The 16,647-nt window shown below is 44.4% G+C and overlaps 1 protein-coding gene across 2 annotated transcripts in view; it reads right to left on the bottom strand.

Annotated features, from left to right (window-relative positions):
• LRP1 (LDL receptor related protein 1) overlaps positions 1–16,647 on the bottom strand; it is a 107,494-nt gene that overhangs the window by 33,890 nt on the left and 56,957 nt on the right. For both annotated transcript variants that reach the window (XM_072655117.1, XM_072655118.1), the window contains 15 exons: positions 16,217–16,357; positions 15,836–15,970; positions 14,133–14,264; positions 13,787–13,921; positions 13,041–13,170; positions 12,560–12,686; positions 11,551–11,702; positions 11,326–11,450; positions 10,458–10,835; positions 9,649–9,838; positions 3,774–3,978; positions 3,220–3,412; positions 2,101–2,226; positions 1,576–1,704; positions 1,133–1,252 (listed from right to left, as the gene is read on the bottom strand). In XM_072655117.1, the coding sequence (XP_072511218.1) occupies positions 1,133–1,252; positions 1,576–1,704; positions 2,101–2,226; positions 3,220–3,412; positions 3,774–3,978; positions 9,649–9,838; positions 10,458–10,835; positions 11,326–11,450; positions 11,551–11,702; positions 12,560–12,686; positions 13,041–13,170; positions 13,787–13,921; positions 14,133–14,264; positions 15,836–15,970; positions 16,217–16,357 (2,418 nt within the window). The remainder of the gene's footprint in view (positions 1–1,132; positions 1,253–1,575; positions 1,705–2,100; positions 2,227–3,219; positions 3,413–3,773; positions 3,979–9,648; positions 9,839–10,457; positions 10,836–11,325; positions 11,451–11,550; positions 11,703–12,559; positions 12,687–13,040; positions 13,171–13,786; positions 13,922–14,132; positions 14,265–15,835; positions 15,971–16,216; positions 16,358–16,647) is intronic.

Here is a 16,647-nt window from a genome sequence, read left to right as displayed (position 1 = left end):
GGGCAAATATTAATCTTCCCATTTTACAGAAGAGAAAACTAGCAGCTCAACGTTGTGGAAAAAAGTCCAGGGCTTGAGTTAAAAGACCTTGGGGTCTTTTTCTGGTTCTGACATTTCCTGTGAGCAGCGCAAGCATGGAACCTCTCTGAGGTCCCTTTCCATGCTTGCAAAGTGGAGTTAATAATACTTATAATTAAACTTGTAATATCTGTAATATTTCTCCTGGTTTCTCTGATTTCTTTCAAATTTTAGCCGAAATCCCACCTTCTGTAAGATGTCTTTCCTGCTCCTCCTTAATATTAGTGCCTCCCTAATAAGATTATTTCCAATTTATCCAGTAAATATCATGCTTGTACAGAATTGTTTGCTTGTTGAATGAGTAAGGGGTCATTTTTGCTCTTTTCATATTCCCAGCCCTAAGTACGGGGCCTGGTACAGAGTAGGTGCTTAATAAAAACTTGTTGACTTGTGCTATCCGATTCCAAGGTCTGAAAGACTTAAGACATCAGATCAATTCAATACTCAACCAGGATTACAGGAGAGGGATACCAAATGGAGTGGACTCCCAGACTCCTGACCTCCGAGTGCACGTATGTTTGGCAGATGGCTAACGCTGGACTTTATTTTGTTTGCTTATGTATGTTCATTACAAGGATTTGGTTTTATTTTTTTCTATTCTGTTTCCTGTGGCATGAAGAGGTGAGGAGAGAAAAGAAATTTTTGTTAATTGGAAAAAAATTTTTTAAAGAGGATTTGTTGTGAGGAAAGTGCTTTATAAACATTAAAAAAGACCTTATAAATTGGAGCTGTTCTTATTTACAGCAACAATACAAATACCAGTTTAAGGAAACCAGAAAGCCAGGGCGCAAGAGAATCAGCAGGGCTGACATCTAACATCTAAGACAGGGCTTCTTAACCCTTTCTGTTTCATGGACCCTTTTGGCAGTCTGGTGAAGCCTTTGGACCAATTATATTGAAATACAGTTAGTGAAATTAAAAAAAAAAAAAGGTCATGGACCCCTAGTTAAGAAGCCCTGGGCTAGAAGGCTAGGAGATACAGGAGAATTATCCACTGGGGGATGGGGGAGAAGGAAGCTCCAGGGAGGTGGGGAGGAGAGCTTCTAGCACTCACTGTTACATGGGATTTCATCTGAGCCATCACCACAGTCATCTGCCCCATTGCACCAGAGGGTGTTAGGCACACAGCGCCCATTGTTACATTGACGGAAAGTCTTCTTACAGCGGCGTGTGTCTGGGAAGGAGAAGGTCAGAATGAGTGGAAGATGCTCCCAGCAAGTTCACATTTACTTATTCACTCTATAGGTAAGTACTGAGGGCCTGCTCTGTACTACAGATTGTTAGGGATATAATAAGGACAAATCATGGTCGCTGCCCCCCCCCCCCCTTCCTTGTCATACTAACCTTGCTTCTGCATCATTCTGGCTTAGGATCTGGGGTCACCCCAGTACTTCCCACAGGGCTGGAGCAACAGGGCATAATGGACTGGGGCCAGGGATGGGGTAGTAGGTGTGGATAAAGCACAGGGGTCTGGAGCCTAAGTGGTGGAGTTCTTACTGCAGTAGGATGGCTTCTCATCCGACTTGTCCTTGCAGTGGGAGGTGCCATCACAGGTCAGGCTGAAGCTGATACATTCGCCATTGGCGCACTCAAACTCATCTTGTGTCCGGCAGGTGGAGTTCATGGCTGGAAATTGGGGTTATCAACAAGAAGAATGGACAAAGAAGATTCAGGATCCAGGACTTATCCAAGTACGAGTCCCTGATCCATGTCCCTGAGGACTGAGCCTTATTGGCCCTTCTTGCTGGGAGCTGGAGGTCAGCCTTACTAACTGTATAACCTTAAACAGGTCATTTAACATCATAGCGTCAACTTTCTCCTCTATACAATGCTGGAGAGGGGCATGGTAGGTTAGGCTAGATCACCTAGGTCTCTTCCAGCTCCATCATTCTATAAATCTTATCAATTTTAGATGATTTTACTCTTGCCCTAATCCAATATTCCCCACCTCTCTTCCATGTCACCCTCCTGTACCATATTTCTCCCACCCTCCTCCACATCCACCATGTCCCTCACCCTCACCTCGGCAAGTGAAGTCATCTTGGAGAACTCGAGCTCCCCGACACGAGCACTTGACATGTCCCTGGGGTGTGAGCATACACAGGTCCTGACAACCTCCATTGTTGACACGGCATGGGGAGAGCTCACCTGAAAGAGGGGAAGAAGAAAATGTGAGGGACTCTATCCACCAGACATTCCCAGGGAGATGCCACCTGAGGGACGGAGCTTTCACTCTGTCCTGGGCTCCAAAAACTATGGTGACAGTAAATAGGGTCAATAGTGGGGCCCCGGATGGAGGAGGTAAGTCTGGGAATGTGTATATAGAGGATGTTCAGGGTTGAGTAGGCTCCTGGGGAGATAGTGGAAGAAAATGAATTTTGATGGAGCTCTGAGACATGTATGGAAGCCTTAGTTGGGAGTAGGGACCTATAATACATGCATACATACATATATATATGTATATGTATGTATATGCAGGTTCTTGAATTAGAGGAACAACTCAAGGGTATGTTTGCATCTCTCTCTCTTTCTATCTCTCTCTCTCTTTCTATTTCTCTCTCCCTATTTGTCTCTCTTTGTCTCCCCCCCACCCCGAAAGATACTAGGTTTGGCATATATACAGAAATATTGGATTATTGGGGGAAAGTTCTTGGGTGTGTATATGTAAGATAGCAGAATGACTGGAGGCCCTAGGGTATGTGTTAAATAATAATTGAAATTTATTCTTGTAAACTTATTATTGTATAATGTTTTAAAGGTTTAAAAAGTACTTTACACATATTATCTCATTTGATCCTTAAAATAATACTGTGAACCAAATGCTACAGCTATTATTATCCCCATTTTACAGATGAGGAAATCTAGACTGAAAGAATTTAAGTGACTTTGGAAGGTTATCTATCTTGTAAGTGTTTGAGACAGAATTTGAATGTAGTTCTTCCTGAATTCAAGTCCAATGCTCTGTTTGCTATGACAGGATTAGAGTGGAGGGGAGAAGCAAGTTCCAGAGGAAAGGCCTTGGATTTGGGTGGGTGGGGGGTAAAGGGCTCAAGGAAATGGGTGCATGTATGTGCAAGATCCTGGGCATTGGGGACTCTAGGTTGTGCCTATGGGAGGAATGCAAAGTGGGAGGACACTCACAACTGTTGGTGTCATTGGCCACGGCAACAATGCCCATGGGTTGTTGGGGGATGTCCACTCGAAGCAACTTCATGTCACTGCCCACATACTTGTTGGCTCTCTGCACAGCCCGCCTCACCCAGTCTGTCCAGAAGATGTGCTCCCCATACACAGCCAGCCCAAAGGGGTGGACGGGCTCTGACTTCAGGATCACCTGGAGGGAATGGGGTCACTGATCATAATTCTGACCTCTGACATCTCATCTCAGATACAGCCAATCCCAGGGCATGAGAGTAACAAAGAGCAGACATTCAGAGGATGAGAGAGAAAAAGCCCAGGTGAATAAATTCCAAATAGTTCACCTTGGAGAAGGCATTCCACTCAAGATCATAATCGTTCTCTTCCTCTTACCCTCTCATTTTTGGCCCATTTATGTTTGTTCAGTTATTAGGTTTGGCCAACTGGCCATTTCCTCCATCTCCAACAGTGGGAGTCATGCTCTTTCCCTCCTCTCCCTAATACTTGAATCTGTAGGGACAAGAATCACAAAGAGACCTCTTTGCCCCCAGACTCACATATCGATGGGAGCCATCATACTCGCAGCGCTCAATCTTGTCCAGTGTGGCATCAGAGAAGTAGAGCTTCTCCGCACGATGGTCAATGGCCAGACCATTGGGTGTTCGGATGTCACGTTCGATCAGCGTCAGGACGTTGGCACCTGACAGTGCGGCCCTCATGATGCTTGGATGCTGTTCATTCCAGTTGGTCCAGAACATCAGGCTGGATGAGACAAAAAAAACAGGGGTAGGTTATGGGAAATGGTGGGAAGGCACGAAAGTGGCAGACACTCTGGTCTGTTGAAGGGAAAGCTCTTCCTGGCTCAGTCTGCAATTCATCTTTGACAATCCTTCTCCCATCATAGGGTACAGGACACCAACCAGCAGCCTCTGGTCCCACATGCCCTTTAGCAAGGGCCCAGAATGCAAAACCATCTCCACATGTGCTTCATGGGGTGGTCTTTGATACAAATATATAAAAACATGGGCTTTCAAAAGATTTTAGATTTAAAAGAGATCATCTAGTCCTATCATTTTGCAGATAAGAAAACAGAGAAAGCTGTGAGATACTAGACATACTTCAACATCTCAAAGCATAAAAATCTCAAAGCATAAAATCACAGAATTGAAAGGAATCACAGAATCCAACCAACCCAGCATGGAACATGGAATGTTTGTGTGGCCCCAGTAAAATTCCAGGCTTGTGGCCCTTTCTGGTTTTTAAGTGTACCCCTTCTAGGTGTGTGGGTTTATTTTTTTATTTTTTTTGAGGCAATTTGAGACTTGTCCACAGCTAGTCAGGTCTTCCTGACTCCAGGACTGGTGTTCTATCCACCAAACCACCTACCTATCCCTGGCTTAATTTTCTTAATACTATGATTAGTACTGTGATCTAAGCTTCCCTACTGTTTGGATCTCTGGTTGGGCTTTGGGTTTCTAGGTTTTTCTGGGTCTCTGGCTCATCTACTGGATGCCAGGTTCTCCATGGTTCTAGGCTCTCCCACTTTCTAGGTACCTAATTCAGGTCTAGGTCTAATTCAGCTTGGTCTTCCCCTATTTTCTTTTCTTTACTGTCACTGCTACTTCCTCAAGCATATTATTGGAAACTGTGAGTGCAAGTGTGGTTGTTTCACTCTTATTGAAAGAGAAAGGAATTTGTTATAGACATCTTTACAGATCTTTGTCATTTTTATCTGTTCACTGTCCTTCCATTTAATGCCCTCAGGATGCTATGGATTAGTTGTGCCTCTTGTCATTCTTTTGGTAAACTTCTTTTTCCTTCTGCTCAGTTTTATGAGATAATACCTCTCATGATCATCTCTGTACGACATTATGTCCTGAACCAAAGTTGCTTTTGGCTGGCACCTCTCTTCACTTGGCAAGGAGATCAAATATTTGTTTACAGAAGTGGTTTCTAAACTGTTTTGTTCACCTTGTGGTGAATATAGATTACATCTATTAAACTACCTTTGTGATAGTTTATGTCAATGTCTGTTAATTTATCCACATCCCATTTTTAATTTTGCATTAACTTATTTAAATAAGTTAGGCTCGAGTTGCCTTAATAGTGTACCATAAATCTTATTTTGATTTTTTTTCTTCTAACTTGGTATTCTGTCGTCTAATTTGACTTTGAGAAATCAACAAGTCGGTGGTATGATTGTATTCAGAAATGATTCCCAAATCAGTAATCAGTCATTTCATGAGTGTTAACATACAATCAATTTTCTTTTTTTTTTTTTTTGGTGAAATTATCTGGAGCTCACCATGTCAAGCATCCCCTTAACCCTCTTCTTGAAGAAAATATTCATGATCTATAGGTGTGAGTTTTCAGCATAGTCTACCAACCCTTGGCTTCTCTTGTTTCTCATAACTGAACCACATTTTCCAAGACTTTGTACTATCTTCCCCAATATCCGCCTTTGCATTGAAGTCACTAATTAAATTATACATTGACTTAATTTGGAGGGTTTTACCAAATTCTGCACAGAATTTTTCTACCTCCTTATCCTTTCAACAGATAAGTTGCAATTATTTTCATGGTGGTCTTTTTGCAAACACACCACGTCTCTTGCATTAGGAGATGACCAAATGTTCTGTCACCAAATGATGTTCCTTGTTGCCTTTGGACCCACAATATTCTGCTACTTCCCTTATTTGCATCTCCAAGGAAAACTTATGAGCCGTCATTCTGTTGAAATGCAATTTCCTTTTGTCCTCTGGTTTTATTTATAGCAAGAATGTCACAATTGATATGATTCACTTCCTTTAGGAGTACATCCATTTGTTAGTCACCAGAGAAGGATCTCACATTTACAGTAACAACAGCGACGTTAATGTTCTTAAGTTGCCTAAAAAACGATGTGATTCTTATTACTGTGTCCTCTTTCTCTCATCCTGCCATCATTACTGCCAAAAGCAGAAAGGGGGCATAGAGCGCCTGGAACCGTTTTATACTTTTCTTTGTTTCACGTATTTCCATGACTAAAGAATTCATCACCAGGTGATGACCAAATATATTGTCACCGAATGATGTTCCTTGACACTGAGACTTTCCGTGCTTAGACTGGTCTTCAAAAAGCAGTTTGTTGCTGAGATTGCTTTCAAAATCTTTCTAACATGGAAGGACCTACCAGAGTTCCCATTTTGTTGGTATAATCTTCAAGAACACATGCCATCATGAGACATTGGAATAGGAATATGTGGAGGCCAATTTATCAATATCTTTCCTAAAATGCATAGCAGAAAGGGATCAAAGACTGAAGGACCCTATGTATACCAAAATATTCATAGGAGGATGCTTCGAGGTAGTAGCAAACTAGAAATGGAACAGTTCTCCCCTGAGTTGAGGATGGCTGAACAAAGTCTAACATAGGAATGTAATGGAATATCATCCTGCCATAAAAGATGAGAGAAAGAAAGAATTCATAGAAACACGGGAAGACCTGTATGAACTGATGCAGAGCAGGACCAAGAGGACAATATACATAGTAACTACAAAACAAAAACAACGCAAAGAGGAAACTGAACTGAGATTAATTATGAAAAACAATTGTGGAACTGGAGAAGTTATGACTGAACACATATATTTCTCTCTCTAGGAGGCAGGGGCTTGTGAATTCGGAATGTGCCATATGTTGTCTGATGAGAGCAGCTAGCCAGTTGGTTTTATTTGGTTTTCTAAGTTATGAGAGTGAGTTCAGTGATGGGTGACAGTGATGAGGAGATGGGCTATCAACTAGCAAGCTATCATTTTTTTTTTTGTTCAGTCGTTTTTAGTTGCATCTGACTCTTCGTGACCCCATCTGGGGTTTTCTTGGCAAAAATACTGGAGTGGTTTGCCATTTCTTTCTCCAGCTCATTTTACAGATGAGGAAATGGAGGTAAACAGGTTTAAGTGACTTGCCCAGGGTCACACAGCTAGTAAATGTCTGAGATTGAATTTGAATTCAGGTTTTCCTGACTCCAGGCCTAGGGCTCTATCTGCTGCTTCACCTAGCTGCCCCTAAGTTAGCATTTATTAAGCATCTATTATATGTCAGGAATTGCACTAAGCTCTAGAGATATATACATATACGTATATATTCACACTATATGTACATACACGTATATATACATAAAGACTAGTATACAAAATTCAGAAAACTTAAAATTAAATAAGACAAAACTTGGTGCTCAGACTTTGATATAGAACTTCTAATGGAGTCTAGCCAGGGCTGAGGACAGTGGGACTCTGAAAACTACATCTTTATGAATGGAGCCATCCTTTACATTTTTATCTCTATCCCTGACAGCTTGCTCAAACTTCAGTCTTGCATTTCCAATTGCCTGCTTCCTATTTCCATCATTACCTCAAACTCAGCACAACTAAAACTGATCATCTCCCCCACCCAAGCTGCTTCCCCTCTGGATTTTCTTATTTCTGTCAATCATTCTGTCATCGTTTTCTCTAGTCACCCAGGCTTGAAAGTCCAGGGCCATCTTTGGTTCTGCCATTATCTAATCAGTCACCAAGTTCCATCAACTCTTCTTTTGCAATACCTTTCAGATTCATGCCTTCCTTTCCATTCTAGCTGCCACTACTCAATTCAGATCTTTATCACCTCCTGACTAGCCTATTATAGAGGTCTCATCACTAGACTCCCCACCCACAGTCTCTTTCCCTCTCAATCTGTCCTATGTATGTCTTTGGGATTACATTTTCTAGACCACCACTTTGATCGTGTCATTCCTCAGCTAAAAATCTATCAATGGTTATTCATTACCTACATTATGGATCGTTTGATTATATTTCAGTAGCTCCTGAATCTGGCTCCAACCTACATCTCTGGCCTTATGTAAATGGACTCTTCCCTCCGCTATCTTAGCCCCACTACTCCTCAAATGGGCCTAATATACTCTGTTTCTCAGGGAAGTCCTTTGCCTAGAAGACCTTCCTCACTCTTTTCAGTCCTTCTAAATCCCTATTCTTCAAGGACTTTCTTAAATTCTATCACATCAGGTTCCTGATTACAGGAACCCCTAGTGATCACTCAGCCCTACTATGGTATGGTTTTTATCAGCAGGGTAATGAAGGGGAGAGAATACTGAACTTGGGAGTCAGGAAGCTCTGAGTTTGAACTCTGCCTCAGATGTGTGTGACCCAGGGCAGGTCACCTCTTGGTCTCAGTTTCCTCATCTGTAAAAGGATGATAATAACAATCCTTTACAGGATCAAATGAAATGGTGGGTATAAAGTGCTTTGTAAACCTTAAAGCCCAAGTGTTTTGCTGTTGTCGAGTTGTTTCAATGGTGTCTGACTCTTTGTGACCTCATCTGGGGTTTTTTTGGCAGAGAGATTGGAATGGTTTGTTATTTCCTTCTCCAGCTCATTTTATAGATGAAGAGACTGAGGCAAACAGGGTTAAGTGACTTGCCCAGGGTGACACAGTAAGTGTCTGAGGCTGCATTCGAACTCAGGTCCTCCTGACTTCAGTAGGTTTTCTATCCACTGTGGAATGATCTAGCTGCCCCCTATGGATACTAGCTACTGTTACTAACCTAGGACTTCAACGTGTAGTCTGGGTAGTCCCTTCACAGAGGCAGAGAAGTAACACAGTCTTAGAGAGTTATCAAAGGACCTTGAATGCTTAAGTAACTTGTCCATGGTCACACGGCTACCTGTGTGGGAGGCAGGGCTTGAGCCCGGGTCTTTCCAACTCCAAGGCTGGCTCTCTCCATGTCATATTACATTACTTTTCATTAGTAAGTGACTTTCCCTGCATATTTTCATGTAACCTATAGACAATTAGGTCTTTGAGAGTGGGCACTTGGTCTTACACTTCTTTGTATCCCCCACCCCACCTAGCACACTGCCTTACTGATATGTCAGGAGGAAGAAATAAGCATTTATTAAGCCCCTACTATGTACCAGCCACTAGGCTAAACACTTTATAAATATCATCTCACTGAATCCTTACAGCAACCCTGGATTGGTGCTGTGATTATCATCCCTATTTTATAGTTGAAGAAACTGAGATTGACTGAGGTTTAAGTGACTTTCCCAGGATCACACAGCTAATAATATCTGAGTCTGGATTTGAACTCAAGGCTTTCTGGCTCCAGGAAGCTCTATCCACCAGTGCTCTATCCACTGGGCCACCTGATTGACTGACTTTTGGGGAATCCACAGCGTATGATTGTGAAACTAATCATAGAATTGTAAGAGATTTCAAGCAATTACCCCAATCCACAGCTCTTAACTTCACTCCAGTTCTACAGCTGAGCTAGCTAAGGCTCAGTTAGGTTAAGTGACATCCTAGTAAATGGCAGGGGAGGGGCTGGTACCCAGATATATCCCTAAAACAGCCCCACCTCTTTATCCTTCAGGCCTCCCTCCTCTCCCCCTACTTACTTCTGGCACTCATCCAGCACAAAGGCTCTGGGGTGATCATCTCCAGACATGGTGATGACTGTTTCCCTTTCGAAGGCCCCCGGCCGGCTCTGGTCCACTGTATGGCGAGTGATGGTGGATGTGGTATAGCTTGTCCAGTATAAGGTGTCCCAGCCTCGATGGTAGGCCAGACCCTCCACCGAGCCCACATCTGGAGAAAGTAGATGGGCAGATATTGTGGTCAGTGTGGGGTGTGGAGGAACATGAACAGTAAGAGTAAGACATCTTGGGGGATGGTCAGTGGGGACCTTGGGAGAAGAGGTTGACTCATTCAGGGACACCCTTATTTATCTGCAACAACTAGGCCTGGCATGGAATGAGGCACTAGGAGAGCAATGATGATCATTTGAGGTCATGATGTCTTCTTATGTTGTCCTATGACCCTCCTAATCTCTATTTTTGCCTAACCTCTATTTTGTAGGGGAGAAATGCCCCCATTTCAATAGAGGTGGATCTTGTTACATAGAACAGTGGTTTGGGGTCAGGGGAGAGAAGAAAATTCTGCTGACAGAATTCCTGAGTTGTGTTTCTAAAAAGGCTGAGTATAAAACAGACTTTTGTCAAATGAGTCTCACTTTAGATGAATTAGAGAGCCTTACTGTTTAAAAGGACTTTGAGCTAAATCCTTCCATAAAGCAATTATCCCACAAAGAATCATCTCTTAATATGCTCTTGAGTCGATCTGTACAGTATAGTGGGGGTTCATTAGCTAGGATCTTGCTATGAGACCGATTCCTCCCCTGCCCCCGGCTTATCTGACCCTTACTCACTCTCCACAATGGTGACCCTCCCAGATCCATCATCATTGATCTGCTGGATGTTCCCAAAGTGGATGTCGCTGAAGAAGATGCGGTTGGCAGTGCCCGGGGAGCCCGCTGCTCGATAGTCAAAAGCTAGGGCAATCACATTCTTCATATGCTCAGGGTCCTCGAAGGGCTGCACAGGGGCATTGAGGTTGCGCTCATCTGACAAGTGGACGCTCTTGAGGATGGTGCGCTCTGAGTAGAGCAGGTAGCCGGCATACTCGCGACAGGATGCTCCGTCCTCTGCCAGCATCCCGTGGGCACAGGCACAGGCCCGGCGCCCTCCTCCTCTGTACAAGCACAGCTGTTGGCATCCGCCATTGGCCACCGCACACACGTTGGTGCCTAGAAGGAAGCTGGGGAGCTCAGAGTCCTCTTCTGCCTCTGTAACTCCACCCTGTGGGAATCTCCTGCCTTCCTACTTTACTGCTTACGTTTCTCCATGGTATCCCTTCTGCTGCCTCCACCCACCACTTCAGCCTGAGGGATCAATACCAGACTTGGGGCCTAGCAACTCCTTGGCCCAGCCAACAGAATTATACCTCCTGCTGGTTCACCAGCCAAGTTTGTCCTTTGACCTTACAAACCCAGTGCAGAAATCCCCTGACTCCTGAGGACTCTGAATATAGAAAGGGGCTCTCCAGCACTTTTAAGAGAAGTATTAACTCCTCCTCTCAATTCTCCCCACCTTTAATCTTTCTGACAATTGGGAAGTACCGCCCAAAGTCGAATCTTTCCCCCCACTTCCCTTCTTGCTTTGGCCTACGGGGAGTGAGGAATGGTGGGCTGTTCTTTTCTCGGGGCCTCAGCCTTTCAATTCCTCAACCTTCCCCACCTTTCTGCCGGTCTCTGTTGAAGACTTTAATGTCCTTGAGCTGGACTCCAATCCCTGTCCGAAGAGGAACTGAGTCTGTGGCATTGTCCTTGCTGCCTCGCTTGATGGAGCCATTGGCATGGGTCCTGAGAAGAGGAAAAGATATATTCAATCCAGGAAGAAGCACGAAGGAAACACTATACCCCAGAGTCCAGTGCATAAGGTTGTCCCTGGTTCTCCTCTTACCTGTCACTCCAATAGATGAAATCCTCAAACACAGACACAGAGAACATGTCCATGTTGTTACTGGACAGAACCACCTCCCGGTTTTCACCTGTCTCCAGATCGATTCGCTCAATCTTGTCTGTCCGAGCATCACACCAGTATAACTTCCCATCCTGGGGGTTAAGGAAAGTACCTCGTAATTATGGACTGTACCACTGATTCCCGTCAAGTCCTCTCCTACTGTGCGTGTGTGTGAGAGATTACGTATATGATCCCTCCTGGAAGGACATCGGTCCTTGAGTCTGTCCCTCACTCTCTGATTTTGTCACTGATACATGTTATATTTGTCTTCCTCTTCCTCAGTTAATCAATAATCAATCAGTAAGTATTTATCAAATTTTTTTATATTCTAGGCACTGAGATAGGTGGTGAAGGTGCAAATGTGAAAAGTGAAATGGTCCCTCACATTCTACTCAGTCATTTTTCTTGGCCTCTGGATTTTCTAGCCAATTTTCCCCTAAATACAGAGTATATTTCCACACTGGGTACAAATATAGACAAGACAATAATAGGTGACATTTATGGAGTCCTCTAAGGTTTAATCTAACACTTTTCCTTTATTATCTTCGAATGATCTGGCATAGTTTTACTTTTCCCATTTTACACTGCGGAAACTGAGGCTCACAGAAGTTAAAGCAACGTGCCCATGTTCACAGCTAGTGAGTGTCAGAGGCATTATCCAAAACCAAGGGTCTCTCAAAACTAAATCTATTACTATTTCCGCACACCAAAGTTCTGTGATTCCTTCTCTGCTCTCCCATTCTCTAGAACATCTCTCGGACTTCTGTGTAAGGATTGGAGGATGCAGACATAGGTGCCTGGGGTGTATGTGTTCCCCCCAGCCAGGCAACAAGCATTTATGAACCAGATACTGTTGACCAGACAATGTGTTAAGGGCCAGAAGTCAAATGGTCTTTGCCCACATGGAGATCTTTCCCTTGCTTCCAGTGGGTGCCTCAGTTATCCTCACCTCATAGTCAACGGAGATGCCATTGGGCCAGCTGATGCTCACATTGACCAAGACCACTCTTTCTGTACCATCCAGCCGTGACCTCTCAATTCTTGGGTACTGGCCCCACTCTGTCCAGAATAGATACCTATGGGGTAGGTATGAATGTATCAAAGCCCTAAGATAGGAGAGAATTCACCCAGGAATGGGGCCCACAATTCCTTATCTCTACAGAGGATAGAACTGGATTTGGGTTTTTTTGGGAGGCGTTAAAGGGAAATTGTGTTGGTAGAGGTAGGAAAATGAGAATTAAACCAAAGAGAGAGCTTCCTAACACTCCAAAAGACCTGGGAATAGGGACAGGGATGGAAGTAATCAAGACCAAGGCATATAGCATTCCCTAGGGAATTTGAGATAAAAAATCTTATTAGTGTGGGACATCAATATGGAGAATCCAGGTAAAGCAAGAGAATAGGGGTGTTCAAGTGTTCCCTCTTCTTACCCCTTCTCTGGGTGGACGGTGATGGCCCGTGGCTTGTCCAGGCCCTGGGAAATGACCACATACCGAAATGAGCCATTGAGCCTGGCGACCTCAATCACATCAAACCCTTGGTCAGTCCAGTAGATGTTGCCTGGGGAAAAAGGTATCCGTCAGAAGCAGAAAGGGTGGGAAGACATAATGGCTATGTATTCTGGTCCCTGTGTTTCCCCCAATCCTGACAAGTTTTCATGAATTCCCAGAATCTCATCCTTTAGTTCCCTCTCTTTTTGTTTTTAGCAGATTTCTAAATCTTTTGTTTTTATATTAACTACATTTCCCTGTGAATCCTTTCCTCTCTTATCTTCTCAAAGAGACTTCCCTTATACAGGGATCAACAAACTATGACCCAAGCACCCCTACCACCACTTGTTTTAGTATAGCCCAGGAACTAAAAAACTGTTCTTAGCTCCTGGGTCATACAAAAACCAGCCATCCCGAGGGCTCGATTTGACCCACAAGCTGTCACTCGCCTACCTCTGCCTTTTAATACAGAATTTTTAAAAGACAAAAAAAGAAAAAAATCAGCAGACTATTTTAACACATCCAGAAAGCATTATATTTTATGCACTGTTCCACATTGGTGGGCCCCAGTCTCTGCAAGGGAACACATTTGTTCCCTTTTTTTCCACCTCTCTTCTCCAAAATCTCCCTCCCCTAAATCTAGTTCTAAGTCTTCTCAACCAGCAACCCCCCGATGCCCCACCCACCTGCAATCCAGTCCACAGCAATGCCTTCCACGCGGCCAATGCCATTAGTGACCACATCCTCACGCCACGTCTGGTCCCTCTTGGCTCGGCTAATGGTGCTGAGACCCATGTCTACCCAGTAAATTGTGTCATTGTCTGGAAAAGGAATAAATATGGGCACATGAGAAGAACACAGTTATGGTGGCAAGTAGTATAAGGGGATCTTGGGAGAAGTGGAGGAGCTGTTGGGGAAGGGACATGTGACAAGACCCCCTTCTCTCTCTGTTCTCTCCATGTCCCCTCCACACATACCTCCTGTCCTTCCCAGTGCCACAAAACTTTTCCCCTTCTTGAATAAATTACTTACCAGCATGAAAGTCAATGCCTACAGCGAGTGAGGTTCCAGACACAGGGACCAGTGCATCTGATTTGTCATTGGGGTCCAGCGGTATTCCCCGGATTCCCTCATGCACAGAATACAGGAGGAAGGAGCCCACACCTAAGGTACATGCTCTAGTCAGACATCGCCCCCATAAGCCTTTCCCCATGCCATACCCAGTAAAGTATCTGAGTCTTTCCTCTGAGGAAGATTCATAGACTTATAGACATAGAGCCAAAAAGGACATCAGAAATCATCTGATCCAATCACTTCAATTTACTGGTAAGAGAATTGAGGCCCCACGGGGTTCAATGACTTTCTCAAGGTCCTAGAGGTCACACATCAGAGGCAGCATTTGAACCCAAGTTCACTTATTTCAAAGCCAATGTTCTTTCCATCATACCATGCCTTATTCAAAGACAGGAAACTGAAGGACAGAGAATAACTGCTTATGACTAGGGGAGGTGAATGCATGGCAGGTCTCCAGGTTCCTCTGGCTACCAGAGGAGGACAGCGAAAATGAATTTTCATCAATACTAATCTGCTCCTTCTTCTCCACTTCATCCTCTGGTCCACATGGTCCATATAGATGGAGCATAGACCATCTATATGGTCCAAACTCCATCAGAAGGGAAGTCCAGAGAGAAGGTAAATGGAGGCAATGAGCACTTAATGATTCCCATATCTACATCTCGTAGCTCTAATCACGCAACTGTAAACTAGACCTACCTTTCCAAATGCCATCATGGTACCTCCCTCCACTTGGATGTCCTCTCCAACAACCTTGTGCCTATGACCACCACTATTCCTCCTGAAATAGGTCCTCTTTCCAGTGTTCTCATCTCTGTCAGTAGCATCACTGTTCTCTCTGCCTCTCAGGATAGAGACCTTGAAGTAATTTGAATTCTTTTTTCTTATCCAATCAGTCACTATTATTTCCTTGTAAAGGCCAGCCAGATTCACCCTTTCCTCTATATCCCCAGTGTTCTCATCTTAGCCCAGGCCCTCAGAACCCAGCACCTAGATAACTGCAATAGCCCTTTCACTGACTTGGGCCCCTCCGTACTGTGGTCCATTTCCAGATTAATCTTCCTAAAACATTGCTGTCATGCGCTTTTTCTTTCCCTTTTCAAGCAGTGCTCCCTGTACACAATAGGTATTTAATAAACAAACAAGTGTGGAATTGAATTACACTGGCTCCCACTGTCTCTTGTATCTATAACCTGGTCTACCTAAAGCTACGTCCTCAATTCCTTCTTAACCCTAACACATCATCAGCTCCAGCAGAAAGGTCTGCACATGATTCCTCCTAAATGCCAGGCTCGTTCGGGACTCTGTGCTTCTGTCCACAGGGTCCCTATTTATCTAGCTCCCCCAACACAAGTCCACCTCTTCCGACACTAGCCCATACTTTTTTGTGCATGGTCATACAGTGTGGATCATAGCACACAGTTTGGGATTTACTATTAAAACTTTCACGTGTGTTCATTCTGCCTCCCGAGCTGGATTTTAAAGTCCAGAGAGTGGGGGAAAGGGCAGTGACCACCATATTTTATACTTCTTTTGAGTCTTGTCCAGTGCTGGATACACTGTAAATGCTAAATAAATACCCACTGACCAACTGAGCTGGTTCTTTAGATAAGAAGGGGAGGGGAGGGTGTGGAGTAAGTGAGAGGGAGGGTGCTACTGACCCTCACAGGCCTGTTGACCACTTCGGAGGCTGTACCCGGCTGTGCACATGCAGGAACGTGTAGTCTCTGAAGTGGGAAGGCAGAGCTGGGAGCAGTCACCATTGTTCACACTGCAGGGGTTGGTTCCTTGGAGGCCTGCAAGGACGGAGTGATCAAAAATCCCCACTCAGCATACCAGAAGCCAATCTGGGGGCAGTGCTGGTGACCCAGCTTCAGAGCCAGTCCTGGTCAGAGGCAGTTGGTATTCGGAAATATTTTCATCTCTTCGGCCTCCCACCTCTTCTCTCTTGCCTTTCCCCCCCCTACCCTCAACTGATGCCCTTCTACCCTCAACATCCCTCACAATTCGCAGCTCCCATCCTCCTTTTGTCTGACTCTCACCGAGCTGGACACTCTCATCATACACCTTCATGTGCATAACCAAAGTCGTGCTGTTTCTCAGGACCACAGCCCCTGAGCCGTCTGCCTTGTTACATGTTCCCATCTTCTCTGAGACCTGGTCTGCCCACCACAGCTTGTCTCCTGGTATGGAGAGGGAGTGAGAGTAGTGAGGAGATACTCAAGATATACTCTCAGATGGAGAGAAAGACATAGATCACTTTATTTACCACAACCAAAATCCTTACCCCAAATTGTTCCCTTCTCCCTCTGTTGCCAGTCCCCCTTCTCCCAATACACGCACACACACACACACACACACACACACACACATGCACACACACACACACACACACACACACACACACACACACACACACGGCACATACCCTCCACCAAGGGGAACCCCTGCCCCTTGGTCAGTTCCCCCAGCC

The sequence above is a fragment of the Notamacropus eugenii genome, chromosome 3 (assembly GCF_028372415.1).
Source record: "Notamacropus eugenii isolate mMacEug1 chromosome 3, mMacEug1.pri_v2, whole genome shotgun sequence".
NCBI lineage: Eukaryota > Metazoa > Chordata > Mammalia > Diprotodontia > Macropodidae > Notamacropus > Notamacropus eugenii.
The sequence above is the reverse complement of the archived record's forward strand: the minus strand, read 5'-3'. Positions and strand labels throughout refer to the sequence as shown.